This window comes from Gobio gobio, assembly GCF_949357685.1.
Source record: "Gobio gobio genome assembly, chromosome: 6".
NCBI classification, from domain to species: Eukaryota; Metazoa; Chordata; class Actinopteri; order Cypriniformes; family Gobionidae; genus Gobio; species Gobio gobio.
Window position 1 is genome coordinate 34,724,689 of NC_137102.1, and position 25,618 is coordinate 34,750,306.

General features: G+C 38.4%; 1 protein-coding gene across 1 annotated transcript; it reads left to right on the forward strand.

Moving 5' to 3' along the window:
- The first annotated feature begins 7,603 nt into the window (after positions 1-7,603).
- On the forward strand, positions 7,604-24,965 carry LOC307127980 (uncharacterized protein). The gene is made up of 2 exons (XM_079819482.1): positions 7,604-7,800; positions 22,415-24,965. Exons 1-2 carry the CDS (start codon positions 7,740-7,742, stop codon positions 23,668-23,670), a joined length of 1,317 nt encoding a protein of 438 aa, XP_079675608.1. The 5' UTR covers positions 7,604-7,739; the 3' UTR covers positions 23,671-24,965.
- Positions 24,966-25,618: the final 653 nt, after the last annotated feature.

A 25,618-nucleotide genomic window follows, 5' to 3' on the forward strand; every position in this document is an offset into this window, starting at 1 on the left:
TAATCTAATCTCGAGGTCATGAATGCATGAACTAACTTTTCTGCATCAGAAATAGATAGCATGTTACGTAGCTTAGCAATGTTTCTAAGATGGAAAAATGCCGTTCTTGTAACATATGAAATATGATTTTCGAATGTCAGGTTGCGGTCTAATATAACACCCAGGTCTTTTACTGTAGTGGATAAAGTGACAGGACATCCTTCCAAGGTAAAATTGTATTGCGAGAGGTTTTGTGGGCAGTTTTTTGGACCAATAAGTAACACCTCCGTTTTATCTGAATTTAATAGCAGAAAATTACACGTCATCCAGTATTTAATATCTTCAACACACGCTGTCAGTTTAGATAATTTAGCGTTTTCATCCGGTCGTGATGAAATATATAATTGAGTGTCATCAGCATAACAGTGGAAATTAATTCCATGTTTTCTTATAATATTACCAAGTGGCAGCATATATATAGAGAATAGCAGAGGGCCTAACACGGATCCTTGCGGCACCCCATAGTCTACTGACGTTATCTTTGATTTTTCCCCATTTAGACAGACAAAATGGTAGCGGTCTGATAAGTACGATCTAAACCAGTTTAATGCCTGTCCCTGAACACCAGTATAATTTTGAAGTCGATCTTAGAGTAGTTTATGATCTATAGTATCAAACGCAGCACTAAGATCGAGTAGAACTAGTATTGAGATACAGCCTTGGTCAGAAGCTAGAAGTAAATCATTTGTGATTTTAACGAGTGCAGTTTCTGTGCTATGATGCGGCCTGAATCCTGATTGAAATTTTTCATAGATATCATTTTCTTGCAAGAAAGCGCACAATTGAGCGGACACAACTTTTTCTAGTATTTTAGACATGAATGGAAGATTTGAAATGGGTCTGTAATTTGCTAGGTTATTATGATCTAATTGTGGCTTCTTAATGAGAGGTTTTATGACTGCCAACTTGAATATTCTTGGAACATGACCTAAAGATAAAGATGAGTTAATAATATTGAGAAGAGGCTCTTCCACTACAGGTAACAATTCTTTCAGTAGTTTAGTGGGTATTGGATCTAATAAACATGTTGTTGGTTTAGATGCAATGATAAGTTTGTTTAGCTCTTCCTGTCCTATAGTTGTAAAGCGGTGTAGTAGTTCTTGACGGGCGATAGTTGCGGTTGAATCATAAGACATCATTAAAGATTGTACATTTACAATTTTGTTTCTGATGCTTTCTATTTTCTCAGTGAAGAAATTCATAAAATCATTACTACTAAACTGTGACGGAATATTTTGTTCAGGCGATGCTTGTTTATTTGTTAGTCTAGCCACGATGTTAAATAAAAACCTTGGGTTATTTTGATTATTTTCTATTATTTTGCGGAGATGCTCAGCCCTGGCTGCTTTTAGGGCCTTTTTATAACGTGACATACTATCTTTCCACGCGATTCTAAAGACCTCTAAATTTGTTTGTTTCCATTTACGCTCTAAGTTACGAGTTTCTCTCTTGATAACATGTGTAGCACTGTTGTACCATGGTGCTTTAGTTTTCTCTCTAACCTTTTTTAATCTAATTGGTGCAACAATTTCTAATGTACTAGAGAAAATGGTGCTCATACTGCTAGCCATTTCCTCTAGTTCATCTGTTTGTTTGGGTTCACTGAGCAGCTGAGCCAGATCAGGTAAGCTATTTGAGAATCTATCTATAGTGGTTGGAAGGATTGTTCTGCCTGGTCGATAACGTGGCGCAACATGACAGATTTCAGCAGTACGCAGTATGCAAGTTACCATGTAATGGTCAGTGACATCATCACTTTGCGGTATAATATCTATATCGGTTGGGTTGGTTCCATGTGATATAATTAAATCTAGTGTGTGATTAAGACGATGAGTGGGACCAGTGACGTTTTGCTTAACCCCAAAGGAGTTTAATAGATCTGTAAATGCAGCCCCTAATGCATCATTTGTGTTATCTACGTGTATGTTAAAATCTCCAACAATTAATGCTTTATCGACGTTGACCAATAGATCTGAGAGAAAGTCTGCAAACTCTTTTAAGAAATCAGCATAGGGCCCTGGAGGTCTATACACAGTAGCCAAGGTTAGAGATAATACGGATTTCTTTCTTACATTTAAGAGCGTAACATTTAGCACTAGTACTTCAAACGAATTAAACCTGTGACCTGTTTTCTGAGTAACATTAAGAATATCTCTATAGATTGTTGCAACACCCCCGCCACGACCAATCAGACGGGGCTCATGCTTATAACAGTATCCTGGCGGAGTAGACTCATTTAGACCGAAATAATCATTTGGCTTAAGCCAGGTTTCAGTTAGGCAAAGTACATCGAAACTATTATCTGTGACCATTTCATTTACAATAACCGCCTTAGGTGTGAGCGATCTAATGTTTAGAAGACCTAGTTTTAGAAATTGTTTTTGTTCACTAATATTGAGATTTTCTGGTTTAATCACAATTAGATTTTTCCTAGATCCTACAGTAGATTTAATGTTTGACCTCGCTAAACGAGGAATAGACACAGTTTCTATATAATGTTCTACACAGTTATGTTCAGACACAGTTTCTATATAATGTTCTACACAGTTATGTTCAGACACAGTTTCTATATAATGTTCTACACAGTTATGTTCAGACACAGTTTCTATATAATGTTCTACACAGTTATGTTCAGACACAGTTTCTATATAATGTTCTACACAGTTATGTTCAGACACAGTTTCTATATAATGTTCTACATTGGTACTTATGTCAATTAAGTTTGGACAGCATTGTTTTTGTTCACTAATATTGAGATTTTCTGGTTTAATCACAATTAGATTTTTCCTAGATCTTACAGTAGATTTAATGTTTGACCTCACTAAACGAGGAATAGACACAGTTTCTATATAATGTTCTACATTGGTACTTATGTCAGTTAAGTTAGGACAGCAAATACTGTGATTTGGACTTTGACTTACTAGTCATATGGTGGTGTGCAGCGCTCTGGAGATGTTGTCCGACAGAAGAGCCGCTCCGATTCTGCTGGGGTGAAGGCCATCAGGACGGAAGAGCCTAGGTCGCTCCCAAAACAGATTCCAATTATTTACAAAGAGCAGCTTCTGTTCATTACACCATGACATTAACCATTCATTTAGAGCAAATAATCTACTGAACTTTTCATGTCCTAGTCGGTACGTGGGAAGCGGTCCAGACACGATGATCGATGCTTCAGGCGATGTTCTGCGCACCGTCTCGATCAGGCTCCTGTAGTCCTTCTTCAGAACCTCCGTCTGCCGCAGCCTGGTGTCGTTCGTTCCCGCGTCTAGCACGACAGCTCCGATGCGCTCGTCACCGTTCAGGATCTCGGGAACCTGCGCAGCGACATCGAGAACATGAGCACCAGGAAAGCAGTGAGTGATTACCTTGCCTTTACCTGAGGTAGCGTGGACATGTCGGACGATGGAAGTACCGATGACCACAGCGTCGCGTTCCGTCTCGCGAAGAGGGGAGAAGCGGTTCCGGGTGGAGATCTCGAAGACCGGGAGGGGCGGAGAGGTCCTAGCTCTGGTCCTGGCTCGCGTCTTCCGCTGTGGAAGCACCCAGGGTCGTGTCGGCGCCGGAGTGAACGAAACCAGGGATGATGATCGCGTCCTGGGTGCTTTGGTCCTGTGCAGAGAAACACACGGAGTAGACGAGGTCGGAGTCAAGAGGTTACTAACCGCATCGGCGCGTGATGTTTCAAGCGCTGATCGTCGCTCTCTCAGCACGGCTCGTCTCTCTAGTAGATCGCTAATCTGCTTCTCCAACGACTCCAGCTCCAACTGCACCGAATGCAGCTCGAACGTGTCCTCGCCTGCACTCAAAGGTAACATTAGACACACATCCGAGTTATTCGTCATTGTAGCAGATGTGCTGCGATGACGAATTGTCGGTTTCAGTGGTGACCGGTGTAAATAAGTTACCACGCGTGCAATGCTAGCGGGCTACCGGTGTAAATAAGCTACCACGCGTGCAATGCTAGCGGGCTACGGTTAGTAGCGGAAGTTCGGATATAAGTAGTGATATCAAAGCAATCCGATTGTTTTTTATAGAGAATCGTATCGGAGATATATTCACACGCTGTAAATAATAGAAAATAATCGTTTGTAAGCGAGTGATAAGGAGAAAATCAAGGATTATGAATCAATTCGACGGAGCTCTAACATCAACAACGCGCTCACAACCCGCGCATGCGCATGCCAAGTGTCCAACACTAGTGTCTAATACCTTGGCTGGAATAAGTAACTGGCATGTTTGGAATGATACTACAGTGGGCAGCGATCACTACCCAGTATCATGCTCAGTGGGAGAGCGAGTGGAAATAAGACCAGGTGAAGGAATACCAAAATGGGGTTTAAGAAGAGCAGATTGGGTAAAATTCCAGCAATTAAGTGAGGAATCATTTTCAAGGATAGACATATCTGGAAGTATAGACGAAACAAACAAACAAATAACATCAGCCATTATTATGGCAGCAGGTGGATCCATTCCCAGGAGTAAACAAAGGAGGATTAAAAAGCTGGTACCATGGTGGACAGAAGAGTGTCGTCAAGCTGTTAAAAACAGGAATAGAGCATTTAAACTAGTTAAAAACACCCATAATATGCAGCATTTGATTCAGTATAAGAAGGCACAGGCTAATGTGAGAAGAACAGTGCGTCAAGCTAAAAGGGCAAGTTGGAGGAAATTTTGCAATGAAATAGGAAGATCAACACCTGTAAGTGAGGTTTGGGGAATGATAAAAAGGATGGGTGGAGTAAGGAGGGAATGGGAAATTCCAGTTATAATAACTGAGGAAGGTACAGCAATCTCCAATAAGGATAAGGTTGAAATAATGGCAAAAGCATTTGTAAAAATTCACAGTTCAGATAACTTGTCAGAAGTAAGTAAAATGAGAAAGGAAAGAACTAAGAATGAGTATCCAGGTGTGTTAGACTGGAAGGAGAAAACTGATGATAAAATTGATGAACCTTTTAATATGGCAGAGTTGATGAGAGCAATAAATAAAGCTAAACCAACATCTCCAGGAAAAGATCAGATATGCTACGTGATGATAAAACATCTAGGGAAAGGAGCGCTCTTAAAGTTGCTGCACCTTTATAACAGAGTGTGGGAGGAGGGAAGATTACCGAATGAATGGAAAGAAGCAGTAGTCATTCCAATAAGAAAACCTGGCAAGGATCCTTCTAAACCCACAAGTTATAGGCCAATAGCATTAACATCAAATGTATGCAAAATTATGGAAAGTATGATAATAGAAAGGTTATCATATGTACTAGAAAAAAGTAGAAAGCTAGCAAACTATCAAAGTGGTTTTAGGAAAGGGAGGAGTACCATGGATTCGGTTATAAGACTAGAAAATGAAATAAGAAAGGCTCAGGCAAATAAGGAATCAGTCATTACAGTGTTTTTTGATATAGAAAAAGCTTATGACATGATGTGGAAGGAAGGATTGTTGATAAAGTTGCACTTGATGGGTGTAGGTGGAAGAGTTTTTAATTGGATAAAGAATTTTTTGTTTGGAAGAAAAATTGAAGTACGAATAGGGTCAGTCGTATCAAATCAGTTCGATGTGGACAATGGAACACCTCAAGGCAGTGGGATAAGTCCGCTACTTTTTATCATCATGATTGATGATGTCTTTACAAAGGTGCCAATGGACATAGGGAGGTCTCTGTTTGCGGATGATGGGGCTTTGTGGAAAAGGGGAAGGAATATAGAGCATGCAATCAGGAAAGTACAAGGAGCAATTGATGAAGTGGTGGAGTGGGGATATGATTGGGGGTTTAAGTTCTCAATAGAAAAAACTCAAACAGTCTTTTTCACCAAGAAACAAATCAAGGAAGGGATGAAGTTAAGTATGTATGAGAAAGAATTAGAAAGGGTTGGAACATTCAAATTTTTGGGAATTATTTTCGATTCACGGTTAACATGGGCAGATCATATAAAGAAAATAGAAGGAAAATGCAAAAAAGTAATTAATGTGATGAGATGTTTGACAGGTAGGGAATGGGGAGCTAGTTGCTCTGCATTAAAAACAATATATGTGGCATTGATTAGATCAGTATTGGATTATGGCAGTGTAGCTTATAGGTCAGCAGCCAAATATCTTTTAAAGAAACTAGATGTGATTCAGGCTCAGGCATTAAGAGTTTGTAGTGGCGCTTTTAAAACTTCACCAATACCTGCACTGCAGGTAGAAATGGGAGAAATGCCGTTAGCATTAAGAAGGAGGCAGCTGATGACAAATTATTGGGCTAATTTGCAGGGTCATAATGATTGCCACCCCACAAAAGTAGTGTTGCAGGAGACATGGGAGAATGCAAGATATAACGGAGATAATTTTAGTAGAATAGGCAATGAGGTAGCAAGAGAATTTGGAGTATTTTATATGAAGATGAGCCATACTGTAGTATATCCGATGGTGGCTCCATGGTTACTAGTTTGGCCTGATATTGACTGGTATTTGTTGGAATTAAAAAGGAAAGATAAAGATCAAACAGATTTGGTAAATGCATTTAAGTACCGTATAAATAAAGATTATAAAGAATTTGTACATGTGTATACGGATGGTTCTAAGAAACCTGAGACAGGAGTGACAGGGTATGCGGTGGCAATACCTGCTAAAGGAATAGGAATTAATAGAAGAACATCAGATTTTTTAGGAGTATATACAGTGGAAATGGTGGCAGTATTAGTTGCGTTAAGGTGGGTGGAAAAAACAAGACAAGAAAGGGTTCTGATATGCTCCGATTCATCCTCAGTCCTTGAGAGTTTAAGGTCTTTTCACTCAAAAAGCCGTCAAGATGTATTATATGAAGTCCTTCAGTCAGTAACAAGGATTACAAATCAAGGAGGACAGGTACAATTTATGTGGGTTCCAGCACATGTAGGGGTAAAAGGGAATGAGCAGGTGGATGAATTGGCAAAGAGGGCTTTAAAGAAGGGAAATATAGAAATGCAAATTAAAATAAGTAAAGCAGAGGTCAAAAGTATCATCTGGGAAAAAACTAACCAAATTTGGCAAGAAAGGTGGGACAGAGAGGAGAAAGGAAGGCATTTATATCAAATTCAAAAGAGTGTAAAAATAACTAGGATAGGTGGGGGGCATAGGAGAGAGGAAATAGTATTGACAAGGTTAAGGCTGGGGCATGGTGCTCTAAACAAATCAATGAAAATGATAGGAAAACACGAGACAGGCTTGTGTGAGTGGTGTCAGGAAGAGGAGTCAGTGGAACACATAATTATAAGATGTAGGAGGTATGAGGTACAGAGAGTGATAATGAGGAATAATTTGAGGGAATTAGGGGTGCAGGAATTAACATTAAAAGGAGTGTTGAACATAGGTGACAGAGCACAGGTTAGGATATTGTTAACTTTCTTAAGGGAAACTGGTTTGTTTCATAGGTTATGAGGATAAAACAGGGAGACGGGTGAAGTGTGTTGGATAGTGAATGAATGTGTGTTGTAAGATTTTTTTTTTTTTTTTTTTTTTATGTGAAAACTAGATTGTAAACCTATTGTCTGATTCACACTCCGGAGCAGAAGGGGGCGGTAATGCACCAAAAGCTGGTTGCCAACCGCCGTTAAAAACAAAGAAGAAGAAGAAGAACCACAACAGACAAGCTCCAAAACACAGATTGGAAATAAACGTTTAGTAAATGCTTCTAAGTTTTACGGAGCAATTAATGAAATCTCAAGCATATTGAATTGTAAGAATGGAGCTCATGGACATGAGTGAGGCAGAACCCCGCAGAGTGAACACTGAGAAACAAAGAGGTTGGTGATGATTCTTGAGTCTCCATTATCACTGCTGGTAACATCAAAAGCATTTATTTTAACAAAATATGTGATCTGTGAAATAACATTGAAAAAATGTATTCCAACGAATCGTTTTGTTCATTTTAACCAGATAAATTGTTCACAATTGCAGAGCTGCCAACTTTTCAAAAAAACTTCGAGTGAGATTTGGTGGGGCCAACCAAAATTTTGCCGCGTACAAAGCAAAAATTGCAACAACAAAAAATTAAATAAATAATAATCATTATATATATATATATATATATATATATATATATATATATATATATATATATATATATATATATATATATATATATATATATATATATATATATATATATATATATATATATATATATAATAGCTATATACACACACATCACAGAAAACACTCTCTCTGCATTAGCATTTGAGTAGTATTGTTTGTTGTTGATTTCTTTTTTGCCTTTGATAAGGTTGATAATGAATTCTGTCTATTAAGACCAAATGCATCTTTATGACGCTTTGTATACAGTATATCCTATAGACACACACACACAATTTTAAAGCACTATGTAGAGGCATGGTTTTGTCTAAATAAAGCATATTGATTATACATCAACCTACAGCATACTGCATTTACAGGGAAGAAAAAGGAAAAAACTGTCAGTCCTGTCTGTTGCTCTTCTGTCTGTTGTGTGGTTCTTTTTTGCTGTGGCTGATCTAAAAAAACAGTGTTGTAGTAAAAACTACTTTAAGTAGTTAAGTTACATTCAAGTTACATACCCTTTTGAAAAAGTAGCTACACTACAAGTTACTGTCAAAAAGTAGCTGGCTACATTGAAACCACTTTTTTCTTTTTCTTTTTTTTTTACAATGAGATTGTTACAAATAACTGAATAATTGTTAATGAAGAATGTTATAATATTTGGGGTTTCATAATGCAATGTAATTATGATTTCAAAGAGTATAGGGTGAATTCAGGGTTATTGGCACACTTTTCCCCAGACATTTCAATGGAAAAAAACTGTCAGAATCATTACACACAATACTCAAATATAGCCTATATCTCAAACTGGCTGTTAAAGTGCAAAATGGCTACAAATTTAACATCAGTGCAAGAACAAAATGTATGCAAATCAACTTTGCGATGCTGTTTGCGAACGTTCGTTGGAACTATGGGTTCGGGAAACCCAACTCGTTTAACTATGCTTATAATGACGAAACTTGTGACCATAGTTAGCGAACAACGCTTTCGGGAAACGCACCTCTGAGCGTCACAGCGCTCCACTTCGCTCAGTACAGGCTCGTTCTCGTCAGAACCCAAAAGAGTACCGGTATGTAGTTTTAGGTCGCGCAACACCGTATTTTTTTGCCCATGAATCTTGAACCCCCTCACCGAAAGCATAACTAATCGATCAACATGATCGGCTCAACATGTAGATCGATGGGTTACTTAACGTAATCTCGGGTTCTTTGATAACAGAGTGAGGTGTTTCACTATGGGAATCATAGCTTCTACAATCCAATGGGACAGTCGCTGACGTGACAAAGGCTTCCCCTTGCGAGGAGTAGCCCATGACACAAACAGCTGGTCATTTACCCTGAAACCAGCTGTCCTTTCCACATACACACGAAGTGCTCGTACAGGACACAAAGAATTCAACCTCGTATCCTCCGGAGAAGAGAACGGAGGAGGGTGAAAAGCTGCAAGTTCTGTAGTTTGACATCTATACGACGAGTCCACTACTTTAGGTACGAAAGCAGGATTAGGGCGAAAGGAAACCCTTGTGAACCCTGGAGAAAACTGCAGACAAGACGGGCTGACCGACAGAGCCTGTAAGTCACTCACCCTCTTAGCTGAGACCAGCGCTAACAGCAGTGCTGTCTTAAGAGAAAGAAACTTTAACCCTATAGCTTCCAACGGCTCAAAAGGGTGTTGAGAAAGGGCCTCTAAAACCGTAGACAAATCCCACAATGGGACCATCCGTCTGGCCACTGGCCTCTTACGTCGTGCCCTCTTCATAAAGCGACTTATTAAAGGGTGCTGACCTGCGGTCTTGTCACCAAAACCCACATGACAAGCAGATATAGCCGCTAGGTATACCTTTAACGTAGAAAAAGCTTTCCCTTTATCTAACAGATCCTGAAGGAAACATAAGATGTCCCTCACTGAACTTTGAAAAGGGACAATATGACTCCGCCATACTCCGCCATACACCATACTTCAAAGACTCGCCATTTATTACTATAAAGTGAGCGAGTGGAAGAGGCTCTTGCACTCTGTATAGTGTGTACGACTGATGGGGGCAGACCTGCTGCACTTAAATTCCACCTCTCACGGGCAAGGCCCAGAGAGCTATCCTGTCTGGGTGAGGATGGTAGATCACCCCCCCTAACCCCCCCCCCCCCCCCGCTTGTGATAGGAGGTCCCCAGGGAGGGGCCACGGCTTACCCGACAGTAGTTGAACTATCTCGGCTACCCAATGTCTGGATGGCCAACGTGGAGCTATCAGTGTCAGCGACAATTAGTGATGGGCAGACCGAGGCTTCGTGAAGCACTGAAGCAGTTGAAGCAAATGTGTCATATTGTTTCAAAGCTTCGAATCAATCTGACACCCGTCTCTACGGCGCCATCTAGTGGTCATTTCCATGTGTTGATCTGAAATACCTTGACAATGATCCATGTAAAAAAAATTGTTTTTAACATCTGTCTGACAACTACATGATCTTGGTTTTGTAACCTGTAGCCTCGTCATTGTAAAGAACTATATATATTTTGTTTGTTATACAAAATGAACATTAATAAAATAAATAAAGCCACAATGTGTCACATTTGTCACAAAACATTTTTATTCAAAAATATGAATTGCTCTGCTGTTGAAGGACTCCGCTGACTTCTTTTTTTACATATAATTTCTCCAACAGATGAATATTGTCCATTATGTCACATTTTCCGGTCTTCTCCTCCGACGCCTGTCTGTCTCTTGCTTTGATTTATGATGGGCAGCATTTATCTGCTGTAAATTCGACCTGTTCTCCTCTGTCTCATACACACATGCATATAACATGTTGTATGTTAAACGCACTGCAACGCACCCCCGTCCCTAGGAAGGCTGAACAAAGTGGACCTGCAATCCGGATGAAAATAACAGCGTTTCGTCGGCATTGCGGCAACAACACTCCAGCCTACTAACTATAACACAACAAACCTTCCCCGCGATACAAAATGGCCTTGCCCCCCCTTAGTTAATATTCTCAGAGGAGGGGTTTATGTAAATATTGGGGCTGGTGATGTCAGAGACCCTGGAGGAATGTCTAGTAGTCCCTACCGGCCGTTTGCTATAGTCCTTAGAAATTGACTTCTTTAAAAGCAAACATCTCCCTTTGCTTTAAACTTTGAACGTTGTAACTTTGCAGATGTTGTTTATGCTCAAACAGCAACATTACACACTAGGTAAAGTTGGAAAAGTGAAATCGTGGTTTACCACCCCTTTAAGTTCTGTTTTTTATTTATTCATTTATTTGTTTTGAAAATGTATTGAGTTTATCAACACTTGTATCTAAATATAAACATCAGCAATAAAATGCAGGAAAATGTCTCTCTAGAATTTGTTTTACAGTTTACTAAGTACTTTTTTTTTTTAATCCAGAGAATAAGCCCTTGCATAAAACAAAGTAACATTTTGTTGAAGATAGGCACTATGCAGACAAATCTGAAAATGAGTGCAGTCAGTATCTGTAGATGACAGCTCATTTAAAAAAGAAGTAACCTGGATCCCAATGCTGAAGGATTTGATGATTGTATTACAAAATGTAATGTGCAATCAATTCTGCTGATTTCTGCAATCTAAAAACCACTGGGTTAAAAACAACCCAAAAATATAGGACAGAACACATGTTGGGCTAATTTTACCCAGCAAATTGGGTTGTTTATTTAACTCAGCATAATGAGATGATAAATTATTTCTTTAATACTACACTCCTAAAAAATCCATAAAAATAGGGCACGATGTAGTATTAATTTAAAGTAATTATCCATAGTTATTTTTTACAGGTGTCTTACCTGTATTTTGAATTTTGCACTTCATTGTGTTGTGTTTTGGTGTTAATGGAAATGTCCGTAAAATTACTGGATATTCGGGTAATTAGCTGCCAGTACTTTTTCTGTTATTTTACAGATTTATTTTTACAGTGTAGCTTATTTCTACTTCACACATGAATTAGTGTTTACACATTACCTTAAAGGAGTACTTCAGCGCTGGGAAGATGAATGTGTATTTAAACTGGGTCATTTATGTAGTAGAAATTATTCTCTTTTTGCTAAGGGCTGTAGCTTCTACAGTCCCGGGTGCAGGAGATCTAGCAAGCACAGCATTTTAGATGGGTTCCCCAAGCGTACTGCTACACAATACGAGTAATTCTCTCGAAAGGGAACGACTTGGTTATTTAACATAGTATTGCATAGCATGCCGTGCTTGTGCTTGGCTCAGTGTGTCACTTCAGTCGATTTTAAACCTGAGTCCCTATGGCGTGACAGGGTCCTTTATAGATGCAATATGCAAATTCAGGCAGGCTTTTAGGTGGGCGCTCAGGTAGTCACCTTATTGGGCTTCTCGCTCAGCTGCCTCATCATAGGTTCCCTGCAGTTGTCGCAGCACAGCCAATCAGCGCGCGTATGCGCTCTGTAGGAGCTGCTGTGCAGCCGCAATGCGTTTTACATGGATAAAATTATTAAATATAATAATTTCTGCTTCATATTCTCGAGGAAAGGAGTTTTCCCCTAGCGTACTGCTACGCATTACTCGTTTCCCTTCTCTCAGGGAACCGAGGTTATGTTAAATAACCGAGTCGTTTCCATAACCCCAAAATGCCACTTTTTCACTTTATTTTGTTAATTTTTAAATTAGTGTGGTGGCTACCTTATAGTATTTTCAAAAACGGCTATTTAATAGCTTTAACTTATAGGCCTATTTATTCATCAGTATTAGTCATGTTCATACAATTTATGTGGAACATTTACTTGTGTGTGTGTCATCAATTTTTATGAAGTAAATGTGCTTGTTTTTTTTTTTAAACATTATGGTAAATGGTAAAATTAGTAGATTATTTCTGACTAGTCTACAGTGCATACATTTATTTCATTTTAGTTTACTCAGGTATGCTAACTGCTCTATAGGAAATGTGAAGCCAATGTATAAAGTTAATAAAGATAAAGTTAATTAAAGCTGCAAGCAGCGATGACGGGCCCAAGCCGGTTGTATTGCCTCCCCGGTGGCATCAGCTTAACTGTGCACGGCACGCAATAGGCATTGAAAAAATCACTCGAATATGCCACATTTACTGCAGCAGTTGGTGCCATTATGACCATAAGCCACACCCATGATGTAATTTAAATATAGATGAATTTGAATGTCATAGGATCTAATAGGTCACTTTCAAATATGTGCAAAGTTATCTTTTGCGGCTCAATTTTGTAAGTCCAGAAGGCAAGTATTTAATTCAAGGTGTTTGTATAGTTTTTTGTTATTTTTATTTTTTTACTTATTCACACTAAAGTGATAGTTATTTGTGATAGCCTATGATATGAAAGGGTTGAATTATAACCATCAAGAGAGATGAAGTGAAGTGACACACACACACACACACACACACACACACATAGTGAGAGAGAGAGGAGAGGACACCCCACCCCATCCCCCCACCACACACACACACACACAGTAAGCCTGAGAGAGTGAGGGGGAGGAGAAGGACAGACAGAGAGAGGCAAATTGAAATGCAGAAGAAATATTTTAAAGAAATAAATATTGATCTGAAAAATAGTACATTCATTTTAAATTCATCCAGGTTAAATTACCGAACATACAATCTTAATTTAATTTAAATCGAACTATGATTTTACAAAATATGAGACAATTTCTGTTTCCCTTTTTTGTTCTTATTTAATCCCTCGCCATAGCAGCACCGTTTGAGATATCCTATAATAGTTATCAATATAGCATCTTCAGTGTCTTTGTTTCATGTTGACCGAGTTTGGTGTCGATTCCATGCATCTCCTACGAGGAGTTTATAAAAACTCAGAGCCTTTTTATTAAAAATTTTAAAGCAAAATATCTGACTTCTTGTTGGTCGGAGCTAATGACTGTAAATTAGAAAATAGTCTGGCTTTAAGAGTACAATATATATCCAGAGTTTGGTGACTGTAGATAAAACGAACCCCCCCACTTTTGTCAAAAGACGGCGCTACTGAGCCCCTCCACCACGCCCGTCTTTGCTAAGTCTTTGCCAGCATCTTCTGGATGGCATCTCTGATGTGTCTGTCGAGTTTCGTGCAATTTCAAGCATGCTAACAGTGTCAAAAACACCCAAAAAGATTATTAAACTTGGACATGTTGCCATGGCAACAGTATTTAAAATATCAGGAATCCACTTATAAAAGTGGATGCCGATTCAGCAAAGTGCAACAAATGCGATAAGAATATTGCAACCAAAGGCGCAAATGGAAAACTTTCTGTGAGACGTAAGTTCACAAACAGCGCGAGTGAATCACTGCGTGCGCGGCTCTCTCTCTCCCTTTCATTATGCTCAAATAGCTTCACATCAGCTCATCGCATCTGCACTAAAATCGAGCTGCACAGTTGACACAGGATTTGCCACTTGCACAATCGAGGCAGTGTCGCATCGTCACTAGTTTATCATTTGCATTTATTTTTAAGTCTTGCCAGTGTTGAAACCGCTCAGCACTCGCGCGCTCTCCAAGAGACCGTGAGCGCGCGCGCACACACAGGCCATCTCACAAAAAGCTTGCGAGTACAAATTGCGCTGAAATGGTCAAATACACACAAATTTATGTACTAAATTACCGTCTTGACGAGTATGCACGTAAACCCCGTCGTGACTTGCGAGTGAACATTTGTGCAACTGCATGTAACCTTATCTGTTCGACGCCGGCACGGCGGGTAGGAGTTGTCTTGTTGTGGTTTGAGCAGGCGGTAGCCTTTTCCCGTCGTAAAGGTCCCTCTCTGCTCTACAGCAGTCGAATAAGTTTCTGAGTTTCTCTGTCTTGTGTTGTTTGATGAACCTTTATGACACTCACTGCTCTTGAATGACTAACTTTTGCAACCTTAATTCTAATTTAATTTATTCAGGGAAGACCAATATTAATTTACATTTGATTTCTTATTAAATGTCTTTAGTATTTCTTACCTCAATACTGATGTTAGACCTACATGAAAATTTGTCTTTAAAAACCAAAATGCACTGCATGATTAGGGCTGGGACGGTATGGATTTTTTCTTACCGCGGTTGAAAAGCAAGAAATTCCCGCGGTGCAGCGGTAAACCGCTTTAAAGGGCTCCCGATCGAGTTTCGCGCACAGCCGCACACGCACACACCAGCGCAGGCAATTGAACATAGGCTATAATAAGGAACATGTTTATTTTACTTTTTTTTTTTTCACGTTTAGAACAGGTATAATTAGAACAGAAATGGAATGATATCTGAAAAAAAAAGTGCTGGCAAAACGAAATCTATATGGTTTATATCCCAGCCTTCATATTTTTTGCTGAGAGAGCAGATCAGATCCCGACTGAGAGATCTGAAGATGGAACAGCATAAACAAAGACAAACAAACACATTTTTATTTGTTGATCAGTAATATATATTTATTTGTTCATGTTTATTTATTTCCCATATTTTTACTTTCAGATTACAGTCGCCGTCATCAAACAATCACTTAAACTATAACGACTTTCGCGCACACCCGCCCATATAATATAATATATTATTTATATAGTATTTATATTTTTAAATTACATATTTTTACAAATTCAGGCTATTAATTACATCTCGTGTGCGCTTTTGTCTCAGTGTTTAATGAAGACTCAACGAAGGCTCAAGGCTATTTAATTTAACAAGCTAGTCACTCGCTGCTCACACTACCGTGATTGTATATTATGCTACGTTTATTATTTATATTTATTTTTTATATTTTATAACATTTACATGTTTATATTATTTTACATATCTCGTGTGGTGTGCGCTTTTGTCTCAGTGGTTCAAGGCTATTTAACGAATACTTTTTAATTTAACAAGGCTATTTAGGCTAATGATTGTATATATTATATTATTTATGTTATTTATATTACATAAATAATTTTTTCATACTATATTATTATATTATATTAGACCTATTTTTACATATTTATATTAATTTATATATAGGCTATATGCCTATCTCGTGTGCGCTTTTGTCTCAGTGGTGCTATTTAACGAAGGCTATTTAATTTCACAAAGTGTCCCTGCTCACACCGTGATTGGATATTACTTATTATTTATATTTATATTACATATTTTTACATATTCATATTAATTTGTATATCTCGTGTGCGCTTTTGTCTCAGTGGTTCAAATATTTAAGGAAGGCTATTTAATTTAACCAAGTGTCGCACACCGTGATTGTAAGCCTGCCAGACGGATATCTTTTTCGATAGCCTTTTAATGAAATTGGAATTTCAGAATCACATAGCCTACTTATATTTAATTGCCTACGATAGATTATTTATTGATTAGGCCTATATTGAATGAAATTTCGCAGGCCCAGCTTATTTGTAGTCAATCTTTCCCAAACAGAGTTGGAAGAGAGTTAAAACTTACCAGTACTAAGGAGGGCTGAGGCAGGTCCAGCTCAGTTTGTTCTTTCTGAAGCCGTTTTTTTTTTTCACAAACCCATGGCCCGGGCGGTGCGTTCTTTTTCTGCTTTCATGACTTCTATCTCCCTACCCGCTATTGTCGGCTGCGCAACCATGTGAGAGAAGTGTTAAGCATGTGCAATTAAAAACCTGCTTATGCGCCTGTATTTTATGCTTTAGTAAAATTTAATTCAAATTATAGGCTACAAGACATTACACGGATACAAATGGAATGTTATAATGGAAAATTGTGCTCCCCAACTCGCAAAAGGTCGGATTTGCTCCATCTTTTGATTCAGTTTTGTTTAGAAAACCTTGAATCCATATAAGACACGCATGTCATTAGACACAATCCATGTCATTAGAATCAATGAATCCATGGAATTAGACACAACGTGCACACGTGCCTGCACGTGTTTTTTTTCACGTCAATGTTTTTTTTTTTTTTTTTTTTGCGGTGATGGCGGTGACGGTCTCAGACCCGCGGTAGGCGTCACGTGACCGCGGTAATGCGGTAACCGTCCCAGCCCTATGCATGATCAAATATTTAGGTGAGATAATTATATATATGACAAGTCACCTAAAGGGGGGATTCCCCCAATGTCAGAAATAAAATTCAGGCCCTGAATGAATGTCTGTAAAATTCCCTATCAATAACTCTACATGATAAAAAGAATGCTTCAAATAGATCGGTATCGATAATCGTATCGGCAGACACTGCTTCCTGTGATCGACGATCGGTGATCGGCTCCAAAAATCCTGATCGGAGCACCCTTACAAAAAGCACAACCAGTTTTATTAATAATGAGTGAGAAGTGTTACCAGAATTTTTAATTAAGGTGAAAAATAAAAGTTTTGTGTTTAATGTATTTTTGTTGATGTTGAAATGGATTTTAAAATATATTGTATCGAAAAAAGTATCGTTAGGAACCGGTATCGAAATTGGCACCGGGTCGAAAGATTTTGAACAATACCCAGCCCTAGTTGGAGCTCTGAAACGTCATAGACGTCACGTCGCAAACTTGTGTCGCGGCTGATGTGAATGGTTTTGAAGCGAACAATTCGCACACAAAATATTTGCTTTTCCGCGGCGCTTTTCCGTTACACGTCTGGTGTGAGAGGGCCTTTACTAAACAAGCCAATTAGCATGTGATGATTGCATCTGCTGCTCTGCCTCACAGTGCGGGTATAAATTAGCAGCAGGTGCATCACATCTTTTGGTTTTCGCTAAGGAACCGTTAAAGCCCTGCACTCTTTTGCTTGGTGCAACCAGTTGTAGAGGTGTTTAGTTACTGTAGGCTGTCGAGCTTCTGATTGAAAACTGTTAAGCACGTTCCAGTTTGTGCTTCTTTGACAAAATTTATGTAGGTCTTGCGGCCTTCTGCTGACACAGGTTTTCTTATCAATTGATGCCAGGTCACAGTTTCTTCCACCTGGGATTGTGCAACTTCTATTTTAGATAACACTTTATTTTAATAGTCCCTTTAACACATTCTATTGACTATACGTAACTGTCTGTCAACTAACTCTCATTAGAGTATTAGTAGACTCACTGTCTGCCTAATATCTGCTAACTCTTTATTGTGATGGTCCTCCAACAGACATTCTACTTACTAGAAGTAACTTTGTCAACTTCTAGTACATGTCAACTTATTCTAACCCAGTCTACGAATGCGCTACACTCTAATGAGAGTTCGTAGACATGTAGGTGCAACGTTACTTATAGTCAACAGAATGTGTTAAAGGAGCCATCAAAATAAAGTGAAACTAGAGATGCACCGATTGATCGGCCAGGGATCGGAATTGGCCGATTTTCTGCATGATCGGCCTGATCGGTGATCGGCCGATCAGTCTCACGTGTCTCCGATTTTGAGCCGATCCGTCTACATGCAGCAGTGAGCACGAGCGTGGCTGCGACGTTGACGTCAGAGCCACACTCGCGCTCACAGCCGCATGCAAACACTAGAAGACACTACTTATGCCATTTGTAAAACTTGTAAGGTTAAATAGACCACGGGGGAACCACCAGGAAAGCGCACAACACGACAAACCTAATTAGACACTTAAAACTCCATCACCCCCTTGGAACATGCCCAGTTTGAAGAAGGTAACGTTAGTAAAGGTAAAACGGCTAAAGCTAGCCAGAGCTCAGAGCCAGCCACAGGTCTGCAGCCTCTCCTATCTTTCCTTGGTATAAGCAGCGAAAATACCAAAGCAATTACAAAGAAATTATGGACTTCATGGCGCTGGATGATCAGCCGAACGCATAAACCATCACTTCATGAGAATTTACCGTTTCAATTTGAGAGAACTGTCATATCATGAACACAGACACGGAAGGGCAACGGCAACCCGTCAAAATAAAAAAGTTCGGTTTACTTTTTTTTTTTAATTGACAGAATATATTAGGCTACTGTTGTAGCCTACAGTAGATTTAGCGCCGCTCTATGTAAAAATAATACGGCTGTACTACTAATAATCATTATGCTTAAATGGTTGATTATTTTTCACTTTATCTTTTTTTATAAACAATGTTTACTTTTAAACAGCATGCAGCCTTTAAATGTTTATGTATTATTTACATATAATGATTATCATCATAAATAATAAACTTAATACATTTAATAAAATAAAAAAAGGTTACATTTTTATTTAAATAAATAAAAAACAAATGTAAAAAATGTTATGGTTTTGGTACCGTGACATACCTAGCTGGCAACATTTATTACCCAAATTACTGAACTATTATTTGGAGGAGTATTATACACTTCAGGTTTGTTCATTCATAGGATTTTTTGTACTTGAGAGTAAAAAAGAAAAAAAGGTCAATTTATAATGTTTTGTTTCATAAAGCAACTGATTTTTAGTTATTTGTTATTTCTACTTCTTTTCAGGCACAGACCACTTATTTTTTTAGAGTTGTTTAAGTGAGAGAAGATCCTTATGTAATGTTTAATAATTTATTTTAGAATAAAAAAAATGTAGCTTTGATTTATGCTGTCAATTATAGTTCTTATGTGGCGTTCACACCGGAACTGAGTCTGAGTTGTGAGCTCCAGCGGATCAGCGGCGGTCAGCGCTTGTCAACGCCGGCAAGGGCAACCTTTCCTCGGCCAGTCCTTCTGCCGTCTGCCGCTGGCTCTGATGTCTCTGTGGTGTGTCTCGAGCTATAATTCGTCTTGTAACGGGCGATCTTTGGTCTCATGGATCTATAATTTGTTCCCTGGCAAATCGTTTAGGCTGAGGGCAAAGTGAAGTTTCATTACTTTTTTATTTTTATGCTATAACTGTACGTTACAGTTGTACAGTTGTAACGTTAGCCTACTAGCACTGACTTTGAATGTTTGAATGAATTGTTTGCTTTATTTCATGTATAGCTTATTATACCTTTTACTTATACTTTTGTATTATTGATCATACATAAACTTGCATTTAACAAAAAGAGACTGGGTTGTGTTTCATGTCATTTAATGTTATCACAGTGATAATCATATTGTCTGAACCAGATTAATATACAGATTTTCTCCTCATTGTTGTCACTACTAGAGCAAGCTCCTGATTGGTTAACGCGGCACGAATATCCGCCAAAGTTCAGATTTTTCAACTTGAGCGATTCGTGCGATTACCGTGATCCGCGCGAATTGCGCGTTAAAAAAACGCTCAATTCGCGTCATTCGCGCCGCCTCAATCGTGCGAATCGCGCTGCAAAATGCCATTTCGCGTCTCAGCATTGACTTAACATTTAAATCACTCGCACGAATCGCGTCCGGTGTGAACGCACCATTAGAAAGAAAATCGGAATCGACAAAAATCGTTATCGGCCGATCTCATTAACAAGAAATCGGAATCGGCCAAGAAAATTGCAATCGGTGCATCTCTAAGTGAATCCCTTTTTATTGCATCAGAATTTTGCACAGACTTGGTATATGCATGATTTGTTGTCTGGACTACACTCAGTTGAAGACAACAGGTGATAAATTCTGCCAAGAGTTTGACATTCTCATGGTCCAAGTATGTACAAGTGTTTTTGCCCCACACTTTTGGCTTTATGAAGAATGGACGATAGAGAACAAATTGTCTAAGACAGCCTATGGGACGTTTGCACTTCATAATTATACTGCAGATAGAGTTCAGTAAAGGGTTTAACTATTTTCATCGCTAAAAAAGAAGTCAACTGCTCTCTTTTCTCAAGATGGCCAATTTCTTTGCAATCCTTCATCTGTTCCCATTAGTTGGTTTTGCATCTCAGACATTTTTTCTTTAATATTTCTGTGTGCTTTCACAATTTTTCAGATCCCATTTCTCTTTTTATTTTGAACATTTTTACGGCACAACTTTGCTTTTTCTCTTTGCCATTTCATGTTACTGCTTGCTGCTACTCTGTGGTGTTGATGATGCTTTGGGATGCTGTACATCTACATTAACTTAAAACTAACATTTTAGAACAATACATTTTAGATCAATAATAAAAATTACAATATTGGCCAAATAATTTTCAGCTTAAAATTATTTCACTTAATATCTTTTTTTTGCTTTCACATAGGGACATTCATCTGTGTAGATCCGCTCTGATGGATAAATCCGTATAGATCCACTCTGACAGACAAAGTAAAATCGAGAACCTGACTCCATTTCTTTCACTCCAGATAGGGGTACACTGATTTTGTTATTTTATTTCTTATGCATATGCTGTGATTATTTTATGAATATTTTAATTAATTTTCTGTGTAAAGCACTTTGAATTACCATTGTGTATGAAATGTGCTATAGAAATAAACTTGCCTTGCCTAGTCTGTTAATTTGTGTGGACAGTTGCGCCACTTGACATTTTGGAGTTTTGTAAGATACCAAAAAATTAAATATTTATTATTTGAATGCACTGAAGATGCATTCAAACTAAATAGGTTTTATAGAATAAAGGGTAGTGCTGCTGTGTGTTTTTAAAAAAAAACAAAATTAAACAACACTTACAGATAAACATGCAAATGAATGGGGACAGAATTATGAGAATACTCAGAACTATAAAAACGGTTATAAAAAGACTGTATATTTCACTACACGGTGGCAGCACAAAAACCTGCATCTTACCTCCTTGTATAACAATTATATAATAAAGTTTATAGCAGTGGCTGCTTAAAATAAACGTGCATAGGTCAGCAGAGAAATGCTGTATATTACTCTTACCTGACACTGATATTAAAATGGTTACAATGATATAAAAACAGTCTCCGCGATTTGGATATTTTATAATGCTATTTTTTTTCATCTGATATTATCCATATTGAAACGAAATCAAAAAACACACTAGAAGTGTTGGGATAATACAACATCAGCAACTAATACAAAACAAGTTTGCTGAAAAACAGTAGGTAATTGTCCCTGAAATTTTTACAGAGGTTGTGGGAGCAAAACACTGACTTGGCAGATTCGGACAGGATTAAAATTGCACGTAAAAAAGTATGTAAAACATGAATTTCTGGAATAGTCCCGTTTGAATAGGGCTTAAGTGTCAGATGAGTTCTGAGGCAGGGTCCACCTCGGTTAAATAAAAAGTGGGTACGCTAGAGATTAAAATATAGGGTTAGACTTTATTTTAAGATGTCTGTGTTACAGTGTTATTATACACTTAATACTGAGTAATAATAATTAACTACATGTACTTACTATAGGGTTAGGAATGGATTGGGATATGATTCAGGGCTAGTTGCATGTAATTATGCTTAATTTATAGTTAGTACTACAGTAACTACATGTAACGTGTATCAAGGACACTGAAGTGATACCAAATATAGAAGTGCCTGTACTACCAGCCTACTTCAAGCACTGATTAACATTAAAAAATAAAAAATTAATTTGGGGTTACTATTATTTCATTGTTGCTTGAACTAAATTTTTACAATTTTATGTGTTCACTTTAGGTCTGATGGAGGTGAAAGAGGAATGTCAAGAGCTAAATGAAGTCTGGGAGAAACATCAGTATCCAGAACCTCATGATTTTAAACCTGGAGAAAAATCCTTGACTTTTGAGAATAATTATTTTCAGTTTTTGAGCAAAAGAACTCAAAGAAAAGAAGTACAAAATTCTTTCACATGCAATCAATGTGGAAAGAGTTTCATTCGTAAACAACTCCTTGTTGACCACATACGAATTCACTTGGGATTGGAGTCCTTCACATGTGATCAGTGTGGAGAGAGTTTTGTGCGTAAAGCACTCTTGAATGATCACATGAGAATTCACACGGGAGAGAAGCCGTTTGCATGCCTTAAATGTGGAAAGAGTTTCTCTAATAAGGGAGACCTTAAGCTTCACAAGGGAATTCATATTGGAGATAAACCTTACAGCTGTGATCAGTGTGGAAAGAGTTTTATACGTAAAGGACTTCTCAGTGATCACATGAGAGTTCACACTGGAGAAAAACCTTTCTTGTGTGAACAGTGTGGAAAGAGTTTCATTCGTAAAGCACTACTGAATGATCACATGCGAAGTCACACCGGAGAGAAGCCTTACAGATGCTCTCAATGTGGGAAGGGGTTCTCACTTCGAGGAAACCTTAATTGTCATATGAGAATTCATACTGGACAGAAGCCTTACAGATGTGAACAGTGTGGGAAGAGTTTCACATTTAAAGGAAAACTTAAGCATCACTACAGAATTCACACTGGAGCGACACCATACATATGCAATCAGTGTGGGAAGAATTTCGCACAGTCAGACAGCCTCACATATCATCAGCGCTCTCATGCTGGAATAAAGCCATTTAAATGTGATCAGTGCGGTAAAACATTTATTTTGGGATCACGTCTGACAAAACACATGAAAGTTCATGCAAATGAGAGGCCTTACTTTTGTTCTGTTTGTGGAAAGACTTTTTCGCGACTGGACTGTTTTAAAATGCACCATAAAGTTCATGCTGGAGTGAAATCTCATGTGTGCTCTGAGTGTGGGAACAGTTTCAGCAGAGCCGGCGACTTGAAAATTCACCAAAGAATCCATACTGGAGAAAAACCGTACACATGTTCACATTGTGACAAGAGTTTCAATCAGTTAGGGCAGCTGAAAATACATGAACGAGTGCACACTGGAGAGAAGCCGTACCTCTGCCCTTCATGTGGGAGGGGTTTCACTTCATCAAGTGCTCGACTGATTCATGTAAGAAAGCATTGTCCAAAATAAGGAAGTTGTCAAAGTGAGCTATCTGATCTAACCCAAAGATTTTTATTTTTTTATCTACAACAATGAGCAAAGATGAGCAGCTTCATTCATTGTATATTTGCTTAAAAAAATCATTTGTATTGGTGAATATTTTGCTTGTTTAAAGTTAATCTAATTAAAGTTATTTTGGTCATACTGATATTTCCACTGTATCATCTATTGCAGTGTTTCCCAAACCTTCTCCTAAAGTTTTATTGCACAATTTGCACTACAGTTTTTGAATGTTTCTCTGGTCTTATACACCCATTTCACATATTGGAGTCTTCACTGATGGGCTGCTGAGCAAATCAAGTGTATACGAAGAAAATTGCAGTGTTGGGAAAACAATCTTGACTTCTGAATCTCCTTACAGTTATTTAAAACTAGGCCCACACACTACAAGAGTTGTTGCCCAGTGCATACTTAAGCTCAGTGGGTCTCATTCTCAAAAAAACATGGGTTTTTTTGTATTTTGAATGCACATGAGAATAATTCACAAAAAAAACTGTGTATGCACATGAATTTCTTAACCTTGCAACAGTGGTTATTAATTTGCATAAACACCCCAAACAATCTCCATATAAGGGCTTTACGCACAACCTTTACAGACATTCATTATTATCATTACTACAAGCTATTGAATCATGAGTGTACTTACTTTTTCGCAAATGGCTTCTCCATTTTGGCCTAATTTTTGTTAAATAAATAATGGCACGGTGTAATATGTCATGTTTTGTTGTTCATCTGAGATTTCATAGATGCAAACTCCTCACCTTTAAGTGAGAATTCACCTTTTTGAGATCAAAATAGGTCACCTATGAGATTGCGTAGATCCAATGAGAACGTGTTTTTGGAGAGGGGGGTCCGTTCAGGCTGATCTTTTTTTCTCTCTCTCATTTTGTGAAGAGTGACATTACAAGGTAATTTAAAAAAAGGAAAATAAATGCATCTTGTGCATGACCATGACAACAGCAATAATTAGGCTGTGCAACAATATTAAAGGGTTAGTTCACCCAAAAATGAAAATTCTGTCATTAATTACTCACCCTCATGTCGTTCGACATCCATAAGACCTCCGTTCATATTCGGAGCACAAATGAAGATATTTTAGTTGAAAGCTGATGGCTGAGAAAGGCTTCAGATAGGCCTCCATTGGCATTCAGTACATTTACACTCCCAAGACCGATAAAAGGCACTTAAAACGTCGTTACAAAGTCCATCTCACCACAGTGGCTCTACAATAATTTTACGAAGCGACGACAATAGTTTTTGTGCGCAAAAAAAAATCAAAATAACACCTTTATCCAACCTCTTCTTGTCTTCCGTGTGTGCCTCCACGTCGCATTCGCGAGAATATGACGTAGCGCCGGGGTTCGGGAATCCATGAAATGCACACTTTAGACCGATTTTGAGCATTACGCCGAGACCTAAAGCACGATCAATGTAGAATCCAACAGCTTAGACACGCGCGTCTTCCTCTGCTTGTAAACAAATCGCTTCTGGGTCATGTGTCCGAACGCCAGATCTGCGTTCGATATCAGCCATGGCGCTCCCACTGTCAATTCGTGCACTCCCTGGGGAAATAGTAAATCATTTCTACCCCGGGAGCAGGGCCGTTTGGAGGGGGAAATATTTACCCGGAACTTCATTTAGACCCTGATTCCTGCGGTCGAAACACACGAGTACCACCCCAAAGTCCCTAGTTCCTGGGGAAAGTTCCTGCGGTAGAAACGCGGCTTAACAAACATTCTAACTGTTTCATATATAAATGTGTCTTGCTTTAAATATTATGGATATTTTTCTTACACACACCCATCGATTCATTTCAGAAGGCCTTTATTAACCCCTGGAGCCGTGTGGGGCACTTTTATGATGGATGCACTTTTTTGGGCTTCAAATTTTGGGCTGCCATTTACTGCCATTATAAAGC